This window comes from Miscanthus floridulus, chromosome 5, assembly GCF_019320115.1.
Source record: "Miscanthus floridulus cultivar M001 chromosome 5, ASM1932011v1, whole genome shotgun sequence".
Classification (NCBI taxonomy): Eukaryota; Viridiplantae; Streptophyta; class Magnoliopsida; order Poales; family Poaceae; genus Miscanthus; species Miscanthus floridulus.
This window is the reverse complement of record NC_089584.1, coordinates 142,129,858-142,142,788: the sequence shown is the minus strand read 5'-3', so window position 1 is coordinate 142,142,788 and position 12,931 is coordinate 142,129,858. Positions and strand designations below refer to the sequence as shown.

The 12,931-nt window shown below is 42.4% G+C and overlaps 1 protein-coding gene across 1 annotated transcript; it reads right to left on the bottom strand.

The window, feature by feature from the left end:
* Positions 1–4,180: 4,180 nt before the first annotated feature.
* On the bottom strand, positions 4,181–11,814 carry LOC136451012 (protein root UVB sensitive 1, chloroplastic-like). The gene is made up of 7 exons (XM_066451731.1): positions 11,026–11,814; positions 10,653–10,928; positions 9,855–9,911; positions 8,798–8,996; positions 5,545–5,651; positions 5,093–5,266; positions 4,181–5,007 (listed from the first exon to the last, which is right to left on the bottom strand). Exons 1-7 carry the CDS (start codon positions 11,719–11,721, stop codon positions 4,735–4,737), a joined length of 1,782 nt encoding a protein of 593 aa, XP_066307828.1. The 5' UTR covers positions 11,722–11,814; the 3' UTR covers positions 4,181–4,734.
* Between the last annotated feature and the right edge of the window lie 1,117 nt (positions 11,815–12,931).

The following is a 12,931-nucleotide window of genomic DNA, read 5'->3' as shown; positions in this document are numbered from 1 at the left end:
GGAATCGTAAGCAATCGACGGCTGCCAGGCAGAAAGTCTGTGGACCATGGCCGAACGAGATCCACACCCGTCTGGCTCGCCGTCGGCCTGCGCTGCCGCGGCCGAGCTGCTACTCCGGCCAAATTTGACCCACCCGATCTCCACTGGCTTCCGTGACGAGCGCGACACCTTCGGTCCCAAGTCCCCAACGACAAGTACCCCTCGCCTCCATAGATAGCAGCTTTGTCCGCTCGATCTAATTTGTCGCGCGTTGCGCCTGCAGCCAAGATGATGTGGTTGAACCGATGGTTTTTTACTATTGTGTTCTGTTTCGAGCAGGCCGTGGGGCGCGTAGATGCAGGAGGTCGCTGCAGAACTTCGACATTGGTGGGGAGCGTGAGAGGAGCCCGTGCCCATCATGCGCGCCTTTGGCGCACAAAAAAAAGGTGCACAGGTACAAAGTGAAACGGTTTTTTTTTTCCTGCACGTTTTTCTTTCAGGCTTTCCAAGCCACCATTCAGATTTGATATTTGTCCCCAAGCGTAAATTTATGATTGCATAATATGCATATCTACGTTTCAAGTTTTCTTAAAGAGTAACTGCACGGTTGAACGTGATCCATATAGAATCCCTATTAGCTAGGTATAAATGTTTCGTATCTGTAGCACAAGTCCAAATGAATCAGTAATATTTATATGGGTTTTGGAGAGTAGAAGAGATTATATCCAAGCATGTTCACATGGACAGAAAAGCTGATAGAGTTTTTTTTTTCCCCAAAACTTTAAAATAGCAGGCTTGTTAGAATTGCTGATAGGTTTATATCCTCAAACCTGACAACTTTTATTAAAGGGAGGTTTATGTTAGAGTTAGAAATTGGCACGTTCCAGCCAATGCATGCATGTATCATGGTGCACTGGAGTTGCCTGAAGTACATTCTTCATTTGGGTATTCCCGTTTTGTTGAGTTTAGATATATTTGCTCCTTATAATGGTCCATTAAGGGTTTATATATGTGTCTGCCAACCAGCTTCCTTTTTTATATGCAAAATAATAAGTGGCAACAAGTGATGAACAATTGATAAGAAGCTTGATTTCTTATTCCTCTAATTTTTTTATCCCTCTCGGTGCCATGGTTGTGCCTATACTGACTGGGGCGTCATCCATCGGATTTTCCAGAACCCCTTCCCTCTGAATCCAAAGATTTAGGAAATTGTTGGCATGTGCTTTCTCCTTTTTAAATTGTGAGTGACCTTGTTGAATTCATGTTGATGCTGGTGGTTGTTCCTCAAGGTGTGTCAACTGCCTGAAAAGCACTTTGTTTTCAACTAAATTGTGTCTTGGAATGGTTTACGTAGCTGAAATCAGAAATGTATCTGTTTTGCTTTCCAACATGTTGCGGGTACATAAGGAGCAGATCGGTGATCTGTCCAACAATCTCAGTGTGGCCTGTAGGTATATTTTTCTACTAGGAAATTATTCTGAAACTATTTTGGGGGAAAAGCAAAATCTTCTTCCATATGGAAGTGCCAAACAAAATACATCAACAACCAATACTAAAACTGTTGTACATAATCTCAAACCTGGTCTTACCCATGCATCAGTGACTACCCATTTTTCTTTTGTTTTAATGCAAAATCCTGAAGTATGTTCAGGCTACTAATTAATGAATATAATTATGATATCTTTGCCATTTGCATTTTTTCCTGCTATTTTGCTATGATTGACAGTGTGCTTCATTATTTTATTAAGCCTTCATGACTTCACATTTTGCAGCCTGCTCGCTTGGTCGTAAACGATCGTAAATTTTCAGCCAGAACAGTATTTTTCTCTCACACCAAACCAGCCAGCGGTAATAATCCACGATCGTATCAGCACCAGCCGAACAGGCTGCTGGTAATAGTGACTATTATGCCTTTTAATTTAAATCTTGTCAATGCATTTTTTTACACCAGTGTGCTTCATTATTTTATTAAGCCTTCATGACTTCACATTCTGGTAATAGTGACTATTGTGGCTTTTAATTTAAATCTTGTCAATTCAATTTTTTTACAGCAGTTATTTGTATTGTCAAATGTATGCTGTTGCAGCCACTATTATTTGGCCGCCACTTCCAACTCCATGCTCCTCTCAGTATGTTTCTCTGTTATTTACCACTTTCAAATATGGGATTTTGATGTTAGTAGCAACACTTCTAAATATTTCTAATATCAAGATGCTGGCTTCCTTCGTATGATTCATCTTTGATTTCTAAAACTATAATGGAGCATAGAAAGATTTAAGAGGGAAAGCCGCTGCAAGGACCCGAGAGAGCACAATGTTCCCTTCCTCGAAGAAGCAGCCCAACACTGGTGCTGTGAGCTCAAATGATCAGCCTCTGTGTGGGCAAGGCAACCCGGGTGTGGCCCCGTCCTCACCAGCTGATGCTAAGCCGTGTCTGCTGGATCGCAGAGCTCCACGACCGCTTCATCAATGCCATTGCCCAGCTCAGAGGCCTGGATAATATGTAATATAGATGCTTCGTCAATTGCTTGGAATTTTAGTGGTTTAGTTTTCATTTGCTTTTATTCCTTTCTTTCGTATATAGGCAACTCCAAAGACTATCACGAGGGTTGCGGTAATCAAGGGCCTCACCTAATAGTTCTACCACCTCAAGAGTTACCTTCAGGTATGTACCTGCATGATCCAATATCCAAGGTTGAAACTAAGTTGGAATTATTCTTTCTTTAAATTGAGCAGTATCTCGCAATGCCAGAAATTTCGTCCAGGGAAGCAAAACAAGTAGTTCAGTGACCATACATGTTAGGATACAAACTATTGTGCAGCTTGTAAATGTAAGAAATTGTGTCTATTTATTGCTTGCGAGATATATTGTGTGTTCAATGCTTAGGAAGATGAAGGTGGCTGAGGCGATTTCCTTCTCGATATCAGCTTTGTTGCTCCTATCTGTTCTACACTGTCGAGAATTGTCTCCCTTCAGGGGATCATTGTGCTTAATGTATTTTCAAGAATTTTTTTGTGTTTTGTTATATATGGTGTCATGCTTTATTGTACTACTTTAGTTTAATGTTTTGCTCCTGTTGTAACCTATGGATATAAACCTTGGCAGATGAAAAAGAATGATATGTCTTGGTTCCAATTTGGTTTAGGTTTCGGGGATGACAAAATCATTTATCTTCATGAAAACTCGTAATATTGATGATTGACTAAACAAAATCTTGTGAGCTTCACGCTTAAAGTACCATTTTTGTTGGAATAGTCATACATTAGGATGACATTTTTTTGGAATAGTACAACACATGTTAAGACAACACGCGGTGATAAGAATTGTCCTGTTGCAGCGCACGGGCATGATCCTAATTAACCCATTAGATTTTGAGATGGAATCTTTATTGATATGCTATATATATTGCCGTTTGTGTTGAGTTAAATGTTGCACTTTTTTCCTGGCTGGGTTGAGAGGCACACATCCTTTGACATTCGAAACAAATACTAACGAGTAACCTATTCATATATTTCTCAATTGGACAAGGAAAGTTCCTGAAGAGGATCTACACCGGATATCACTATTATTCCAATCCAAAAGGTAATAATAATCACCCACAAAATTTACGGCCGGCTTATCAGCTAGAATCTACAGTATTTTCAGAGACCTATTCGCTTGAACTTATCAGCCAGCTCAGTATTTTTCTCTCACAAAAAATCAGCTTCAACCGGCTTATCAGCCGGCTTTAATACCAGCCGAACAAGACCTAATCCATATACAACTGTTAAAATTGTTTTTACCAGTTCTTTTTAGCTCTGTTTCAGTCTTCCCTTCTAGGCACCATCCTTCGCAACACCCGATTATCATCTCAAGCACAAATCTGTCAAATCTTGTTCTGTTTGAAGTCGAAAAAGCAAGAGTCACAGCACGAGATGGAAAAGTGCAGTGAACAAGAGCCTGAACGCTTCTGGCACACGACACTTTCGCTCTGAGTGCTCCAATTTGTTGAAGACAACTAACTCCAATTTGTAAAGCCCTGGAGGCAGTTCCACGGTATATTCAACCGCAAATTTTAAAGCACAGATGCAGTCCCATGATACAATCATACAACTGAAAGACAGTGAATACAACAGAAATAACTGAGAAAGCAAACTGGAAGAGAAAAACTTCACCTGCCACAGCATAACATGAGTTTGCGAAACCATCATAGACACATGGCTTTAAGAAAGTAAACTTGCCGGGCCATGATTCAAGGCAGTAGAACATAACTCAGCAAATTACAAGTTTTACATTCTCACACATGTCGCGTTAACATTGTGGAATGTTAATTTTATTGAAATAATGCTAACCAGACAAGTATTGCCAGTAAAATTTATCTCAAGCACACAAGGTAGGCATACTGAGCATTGACAAATCTAGAAATCCTTCATCTGCTGTCTTGAATCTCTATAACAGCCTGAGTGCTCTTAATCTTGTGACTTGTGAGCACTACTGCACTAGTACAGCCTTCAAAAGTCAAAACCAACTACAAAGAATCCCATCCTCGAGAAAAGCTATACCAGAGATGTAGCCAGTTCCATCCTACTATGAGGGTAAAAACTGCAAGCGAGCACCAGGTTATTTGAGGACTGCTAGTTACAAGCCTTATGAATATGGTGTCGAACCACACTAGCAATTTGATAAAATATTACTCTCCCTAAACTTGATCAGATAATAAGCAAACTGTACATTTCCAAGGGATGTAGCTCCGAGGACAGTTAATAGAGCTAAGTCCTAAGGAGTACCATCTCCTATTCGTATTCTAACGGGCAAGGGCCTCGCAATCAGACCATCCATAACCCAGCCACCATCAGAACCATCATGTTTGACATGGCTGAATTCCCTCTGAGCATAATCCAGGGATACTTGAAGCCTTCCACAAGGACTACACTCTGAGGCAACATTACTTGGTTTGAAACCCATATACCTTTCTAGCCAATACAAATAGCTAACATGGAACAAAGATTTGAGCATGTCTTCTGGAGAAGATCCCTCTTTAAGTACAATCTGTAAAAAGATAAAATGTTGTTAGCTTATTAGTGGTAACAACAAAACTGACAATTGGAACATACTTGCTTCAAGATGAACTTACACAAAATTTTCCCTTGTAATCCATAAGCAGATATTGCTCATTTTTGTAAAGATCAAACAATGCACAAGCATCTTCTTTACTCTCAATTATTTCACTAAGCTTAGAACCCATTTGTAACCGCCAGCATATTCTGTCTGCAGCATCTTTTGCTTCCGCTGACAAAATCTTGCTTTGCTGTTGCAAAAATTTAGAGGTGCACAAAATGAGAAATATAAAATAAATGAAAGGTTCTTGATTGAACATGTACCATTAAGTTACTCAAGGATTCATAATGAGAAGCTGGTTGTATCGGACACAAATGGCATAATTATAACTTGGACATTACCAAAGACATTAGCTGTGCACATGAGTATTAGAACAGGGGCCTCTAGAGGCTAAACACTGAGCAACATAAACAGTCGGAGAGAAGAGAAATGTGATCAGTGCAAGAATAAAAAGTAACCTTGACTTACTTGACGTGAAGCACCAAGTGACAGATTGAAGAAAAGAGGTTCCTCATCATTAACTTCTTTGACTGATGGAACTTGTCCACTTAACAGATATTCACTAAACACCAAGCCTACATAAAAAGGACAGGAACTAAAAATGTTCAATCACATCCCTGTAACATTATCACTCTAAAGAATAATTGGTTTCACATGAAAACATCTCTGCTTAAAACTCAATCAGAGCGCTTTTGTGAGAGGAAGGAAAATCCATGACAATTTCATGCTGGTCCAACAGATGGTTAAAACCCTGCATAAGAAGAAAGAGGCGCATATCCTCCTTAAACTGGACATCTCCAAGGCTTTTGATTCTGTGTCTTGGTCGTTTCTCTTGGAGGTCATGTGCAAGGTGGGGTTTTGGTCAGCGATGGCGGGACCTCATTTGTCTGATCCTGTCCACTTCTTCGACACATGTCTTGGTTAATGGACAGCCTGGGGACTCTATTTTCCATCACTGTGGGCTCAGACAGGGTGACCCGCTGTCACCAATGTTGTTTATCCTAGTTATGGATGTCCTAAATTCTTTGGTCAATCACGCTACTTCGATGGGTTTGTTGCAGCCTCTGGCCATTCAGCAAGCAAGGCATCGGGTCTCCTTTTATGCTGATGACGCGGTAATTTTCCTGAGACCATATATTTTGGATCTGATCACCATCAAGCACCTCCTAGATCTGTTTGGACATGCTTCTGGGCTTAGAACTAATCTAGCTAAGAGCTCAGTTTCCCCTATTCACTGTACTGATGAGGAATTGGCTCTCATGGCAGACATCCTCTCATGTTCTATAAAGTTTTTTCCCTGCATGTATCTTGGCCTCCCGCTCTCAATTGGAAAACCAACTAAAGAGGCGCTGTTACCTTTAGTGGATAAAGTGGCAGATTATCTCCCTGGATGGAAGGCTTCTCTTATGAACAGAGCTGGGCGGCTAGTCATGGTGAAGGTTGTGCTGACTGCTGTCCCAATATACCTTTTAACTGCCCTGGACCTTCCAAAATGTGTGATTAAGGCTATTGACAAAAAACGGCGAGCCTTCCTTTGGAAGGGTCACCAGCAGGCCAATGGTGGCAATTGCCTAGTAGCTTGGGAAAAGGTGCAAAGACCACTTGAGTATGGAGGTCTTGGGATTCATAATCTTGAACTTCTGGGATGTGCACTGAAGATTCGGTGGCTGTGGGCGCAAAAGACAGATGCTGAAAGGCCTTGGGCCGGCCTTCCTATCTCTGTTCCTCATAAAGCCGAGGCTCTCTTCAATGTTGCAGTCAATGCCATAGTAGGAAATGGAGAGGAGATATTGTTCTGGAAAGATAGATGGCTGGGGGGGCATACCATGGCTGAAATAGCTCCTAACCTGTTCAAGGCAGTCCCAAATCGAACAGCCAAGAGAAGGATGGTGACGCAAGCCTTGCATCATAATAGTTGGGTTCAGGATATTAAAGGAGCACGTACAGTTGTGGTCATGCTTGAGTACCTTCGTATTTGGGACATTGTGGATGGATTTATTTTGCATCCGGAGATTCCAGATCAATATAGATGGAAATTAACTCAGGATGGTTCCTACACAAGTAAATCAGCTTATGCAGCCTTCTTTGAGGGAACCATCAAGTTTGGGTCTTGGAGAAGGATCTGGAAAACTTGGGCTCCTCCGCGCTGCAAGTTCTTCATCTGGTTGGTATTTCACAACCGGGTCTGGACAGCCGATAGGCTTGCAAGGAGGAATCTGCCCCATCCTGAGGCTTGCCCATTATGTGATCAAGAGGATGAAACAATAAACCATTTGCTAGTGGGCTGTGTTTTTGCCCGGCAAATTTGGGCCCTGGTTTTGCATCAGTTGGGAATGCTACAGTTGGCACCACAGCCTACTGTGATTCGTTTCTCAGGGTGGTGGAAGAGAACAACTGCGGCTGTCCCTAAGGATTTGCGTAAAGGCCTCAACTCCTTGATAATTTTGGTGGCTTGGGAGATTTGGAAGCATCGCAATTCTTGTGTCTTTGATAAAAAGAGGCCAAGTGTTCAGGAAGTCCTTAGGGCTATTAGCTCGGAGGGTGGGCTCTGGTGCTCGGCCGGGGCCTCCAAACTCTAGGACAATGTTTTCAAGTCGTCCAGTCGAACCTAGTCGCCATGGGACCGACTAGGACGATTAATCATGATTAATCGCGATTAATCGGACGACTTGTACAAGTCGACGGTACCCCTAATCAGTCAGTAGGGACCGATTAGGACAATTAATCACGATTAATCGTGATTAATCGGACGACTTGAAAACATTGCTCTAGGAGCTAGTTTTCAGGTTGATGCCTTCTAGAGCTTAATGCTTGGAGAAGTTTGGTCGTCCTTTTTTCCTTTTTGTGTGGCGAGTCTGTAACCTAGTTCTGGGGAGTGGGGTGTGTGTGTTGGGTCACTTGGACCTTTGTAATTTTTTCTCTACCTTAATGAAATGACGCGCAGTTCTCCTGCGCTGTTCGAGAAAAAAAAAACATCTCTGCTTATATTGAAAGCAAATACGGGTTCACACACTCTAAAGAATAAATGCTACTCCCTCCGTTTCAAATTATAAGCCGTTTTGGCTTTTCTAGGTACGTAGATCTTGCTATGCACCTAGATATATATATTATGTCTAGATACATGGCAAAAACAATGTATCTAGAAAAGCCAAAATGACTTATAATTTCGAATGGAGGGAGTAGATGTCAAGGAATAGAGCATCGATACAAGGGATCAGGTACGTACAGTGCATGTTTCTACCCCATAAAATCCTATACAGCAAAATGTGAAATGTTGGAGTAAGAGAGTATTATCGAAGCAAAATATAACTAAAAAAAAAGGGCAGACCCAATGCCGGAGGCTCCCACATGAGTGGGATCTGGGGAAGGGATAAACCGAGACCAGCCTTTCCCCCGCAAAATCTGCGGAGAGGCTGCTTCGAACCCACGACCTGGTGACTCAGTGAGACAGCTCGCACCACTGCACCAGGCCTGCCCTTCTAAAGCAAAATATAACTAACAAACTAAATATATGGTTCCAGCTTTCATTCAACCATCTATCAGAAATGAACTACCAGTTTTTACTCTCTAAACAGTTTCTATTCCATGGCTAGTTTTGTTAAGGCAATAGAATGACAAAGTAGCCTCACTGATTAAAAATTTTCATTCATACGAAAGTTGTGGTGATATGATGAAAATCAGCACAGAATGGAGATAAACATCAGTGAAGAAATCAAATTACTTGCACGGTAAGGATTCAGTGTTCTGAGCTGGATTGATTGATACGACTTGAGGTTGCAATACATGTGAACTGCAGTAATTCCAGCAAACGAAATAAGAGCTAATGGTACAGATGAGCCAATGTGATTAGCCAATGCAATGCCAAGCCCTATGCCAACAAATTTGCTAACCATTCCTTGTGCTTCACCCTTTGCAATAACCTGAAATGCCATTTTCAATTCTTTTCCGTCACAGAGATGAAAATGCAATGAAAAGAGCAAAACAATGCATTTACTGAATTTTAAGATCTTAATTCTTAAGTGCTCATTTCATAATGTGATGCATGAGTTCCTTGTACAAATACAAATGGAAGTGGTGCGGCTAGTGGGTTGAGAGAAATGCTATGGCATCTCTATCAATGCACTGGGTGGTGCAGCTGTTCTGCACCACCACAAGGTAGTGTTGACAACTGACACTTCACAACTATATCAAATTCCAAAATACTTGTAGGAGACCACAAAATGTTTCCAGTTCCTAAACATCTAAGCTGGCAGGATATGAAATATGAGCAAGATCTATGGCAGATAACAAATTTTGAGATGGAAACAGTAAGTGTTTCCTCTGCTGTGTTATATAAAAAAAGGGCGTACCCAGTGCAGAGAGCTCCCGCTCTGTGCGGGGTCTGAGGATGGGGAAGGGTGTCAGTGGCAAGTCTTACCCTCGCCTGTGCAATGCGAGGAGACCGCGACTCGAACCCAGGACCTTCCGGTCACAAGCGGTAAGACTCTACCACTTGCACCAGGCCCGCCCTTCTACTGTGTTATATATTTATTATTTATATTAAAACAGTAAAGATCTATCAGAGATAAATTTCGCCTGTAAAAGGTGGATATATCATCTAGTTGTACAATTCCAGATGGATTAAGTAGATAACTGAAAACAGGAAAGTCTCAACCAGTAAGGCACATAAGCATACAACAATGATTTGATGGACTGATACACAGTAAAAGGAAAAAAAAAAACTATTAGCCCTAAAATGATAATAAGTGAAAATTCTTCAAATATGAGGATAAGCGCACCTCAGCAAAGTTTCTTTGTACTGCAAATCCAGCATAAAAGCAACTTCTGGTGGCAGCCTGCAGGCATGGAAACTTACAGTATTAAAGGTGTTGCATTATTGTACCAAAACGAAGCATGATAATCTGTCGAAGTTGTTGAAGGATGATAAACTAAAACAGTGGTTTACTCCAATAAGAAAGATAGATACATGATTAATGCATTTAACAAAATTGCAAATATGCTATTGCTGGAACATTAGTAAGAATAAATATAAGTGACAAAATAACCCTTTCATACCACACAGCATATAGAGGAAACAACATTGACATGCTGTATTATGCCATTTTCATTCATATATGAAAAAAAGCAGACAAAACTGGATTCTCATATTGTGCAGCATGGGCATTCTCACATTTGGTTGTTAATTGTTATTCTTCATTATGAGAAAGCTTCAGTATGGAAGTGAGCAACAAGGCATGAGTCAGAGAAATTACATGGTTAGAAACAAGACCCAGTCCAGTACAGTTCAAAACTCACTGAAATTAGCAGAAATAACACCAAAATGGGATCATATAGAAGTTCTGTGTTTATTGCTGTGATGAGTATAAACATGCTATGAAAATCTTCAAATATAGCCATACATCTTCTAATGACCATATTATAGGCTCAACTCTGTATGACTCATCTTCATATAGCTCCCAAGTGTGAGGATAACGAGATACACAAGGCAGAACACCTTCATTACGATATAATGAGCATACATTTCCATAAATGCAAACTATAGAATACTGATAATCAATACCAAAGTAAGTCTTAACCTGTATCAAAGAAGCTGCTGAGCGACCAGCACCAGCGGCCGCCCCAATTGGAACAAACAGGTGAGGGAACACTGGAGTCAGAATCTCCAGCCCATAAGCCATATTCTCCAGAAAATCAGCAAATAGCCGCCACCCTTTGGGGTTAACATCAAAATGGCGTCCGAATTTTGACAACATGATCTTGCTAAGGTACCCGAGCCCATCTTTCAGCACCCAATTCACCGCAGCAGCAGTGGGTATCGCTCCTTTCCCTAACCCAACCGCATAGAGCAGAGCCTGAAGAAAACGTTTCATCAGGGAATAAATATGCTACCCTTTACCTATCTGCTTGAAAGAATTGCGATAAACGCTCAGATGAGATGAGCTCCACTACCTGCGTGGAAAGTACCCCGCTGATCTGGCTCGCCACGCCCTGCACGCCGCGCCAGAGCGAGTAGTTCAGGTAGTCGCTGCTGACGCTATGAGGGTATCCGTCGGGGAGCAGCAGCTGGACAGCAACATCGGTGCACCGCCGCCACGACCGCCCCAGCTGCCTCCGCAGGGCGGCCAGGTTCTCAGGGCCGCCTCCCGCCTTTTCATCCTCGTCCTCCCGCTTCGATCCATCGTCCCCAGCGATGAGATAGGAGGTCCAGGCTGGGTCCGGCACGAGGCGAGTGCGCGTGCCGCCCCTCACCTCCCACACGCCCCCCGCGTCATCTCCGGAGTTGCCGAGGGCCTCAGCGAGTGCGGACGCGGCGCCGGACTGGAGGAGCAGGAACAGGAGGAGGAACTCCGGGTGGAGGGCCTGGAGCCACCGCCGCCGCCACCCGTCTCCGGGGTCAGGAGAATCCATTCCTCTCCCGCCATCACCTCCACTTCCTCCATCGCTGCCGCCGGAGTCACCATAACCGCAGAAGCCGCCGGGAGGACTGTGGGATGCCGCGAGGAGTGGCGGGGAAAGCTTGGCGTCGACGCGGTGGAATCTGAGGGCGGTGAAGGATGGTGACGACGGCGGCCGCGAGGCGACGCGAACGAGGGAAGCTGGGGGTAAAAAGGAGGGGAGGAGGAGGAAGGATTGCGGCATGGACATCTCCTCGGTGGAGGGAGGGGCGGCCGCCGTGCGACGGCGCCTTCGGAATTTTCAAGGTTGGAGGCGGAAGTGTCGGAGAGACGATTGGGCCAAAATGGGCCAGGTGTTGGCTTGTGACTGTATTATGGGCAAGGGTAGCATAAACGCAAAACGCTTTGTATGGGCCAAAAATTGCTGAACATTTCACGTGCGACACGCACGTGTTGCAATGAAAATATTAATTGAATTATCGATATACAATAAAGGTAGATGTTAATTGCTGGATCAATATGATCGGATCGTGTAGAATAAGGTTCAAATCGTTTGTTCGTTAGGATGCCTCAGCTATGTAAACATAGCTTTAGGTTTTTTTCTTTTTTTGGCCCCATAAACAACGTAACTTTATGTTTTTTTTCCTTTTTTGTCACATAAAGTAGAGGATGAAGCACATGTACATGATCTTTTTTCCCATCATTTCTTACAAACGTGTTTAGATTTTTGTTTTTCACCTTTTTTGTCATACATTATTTGAATTTAGGGGATTGTCTATCCCTCGCGTGTGCATTGTGTTGTTGTGCGTGTCTTGGTTTTATTTCGACCTCCACGTTGCAGCTGTTGTTTATTCACAATGTGATACCATAAGTAACGCAAAGCCTAGAAGATCCATTGCTCTATTAGGCTGCCTAATGTGACTGGCCCATTAACTAAGGAATTTAATTTGTAATTTCTAATTATTAAAAAAACGAATTCAGGAAGGTCAATCCGTTATTCTGGATCTGAAGCACCACTCCTATATTGCTTGTAGTTGATCTGACCTTTTTTATAGTCTTATGTATGTACTCTCTTTGTTCCTTTATTTGTTATGTTTTAGCTTTTTAGCAGTATAACAGAGATTTTGTGAACATGGAAAAAGGGTGGGGTGTCCAGATGCATGGCAGACGTCGTGAATGCAAACATTCAATTGCGATGCCAGAACAACAGTTAAAGTGGGACAGTGGGAGTATATGCGCGTTTAGATGCAAAAAATTTTAGGTTTTGGCTATTGTAGCACTTTCATTTGTATTTGATAATTAGTGTCTAATTATGGACTAATTAGGTTCGAAAGTTTCGTCTCGCGATTTCTCACCCAACTGTGCAATTAGTTTTTTTTTCGTCTACATTTAGTACTCCATGTATATGCCACAAGATTCGATGTGATGGGTACTGCCTAAAAAAATTTAGAAACTAAACA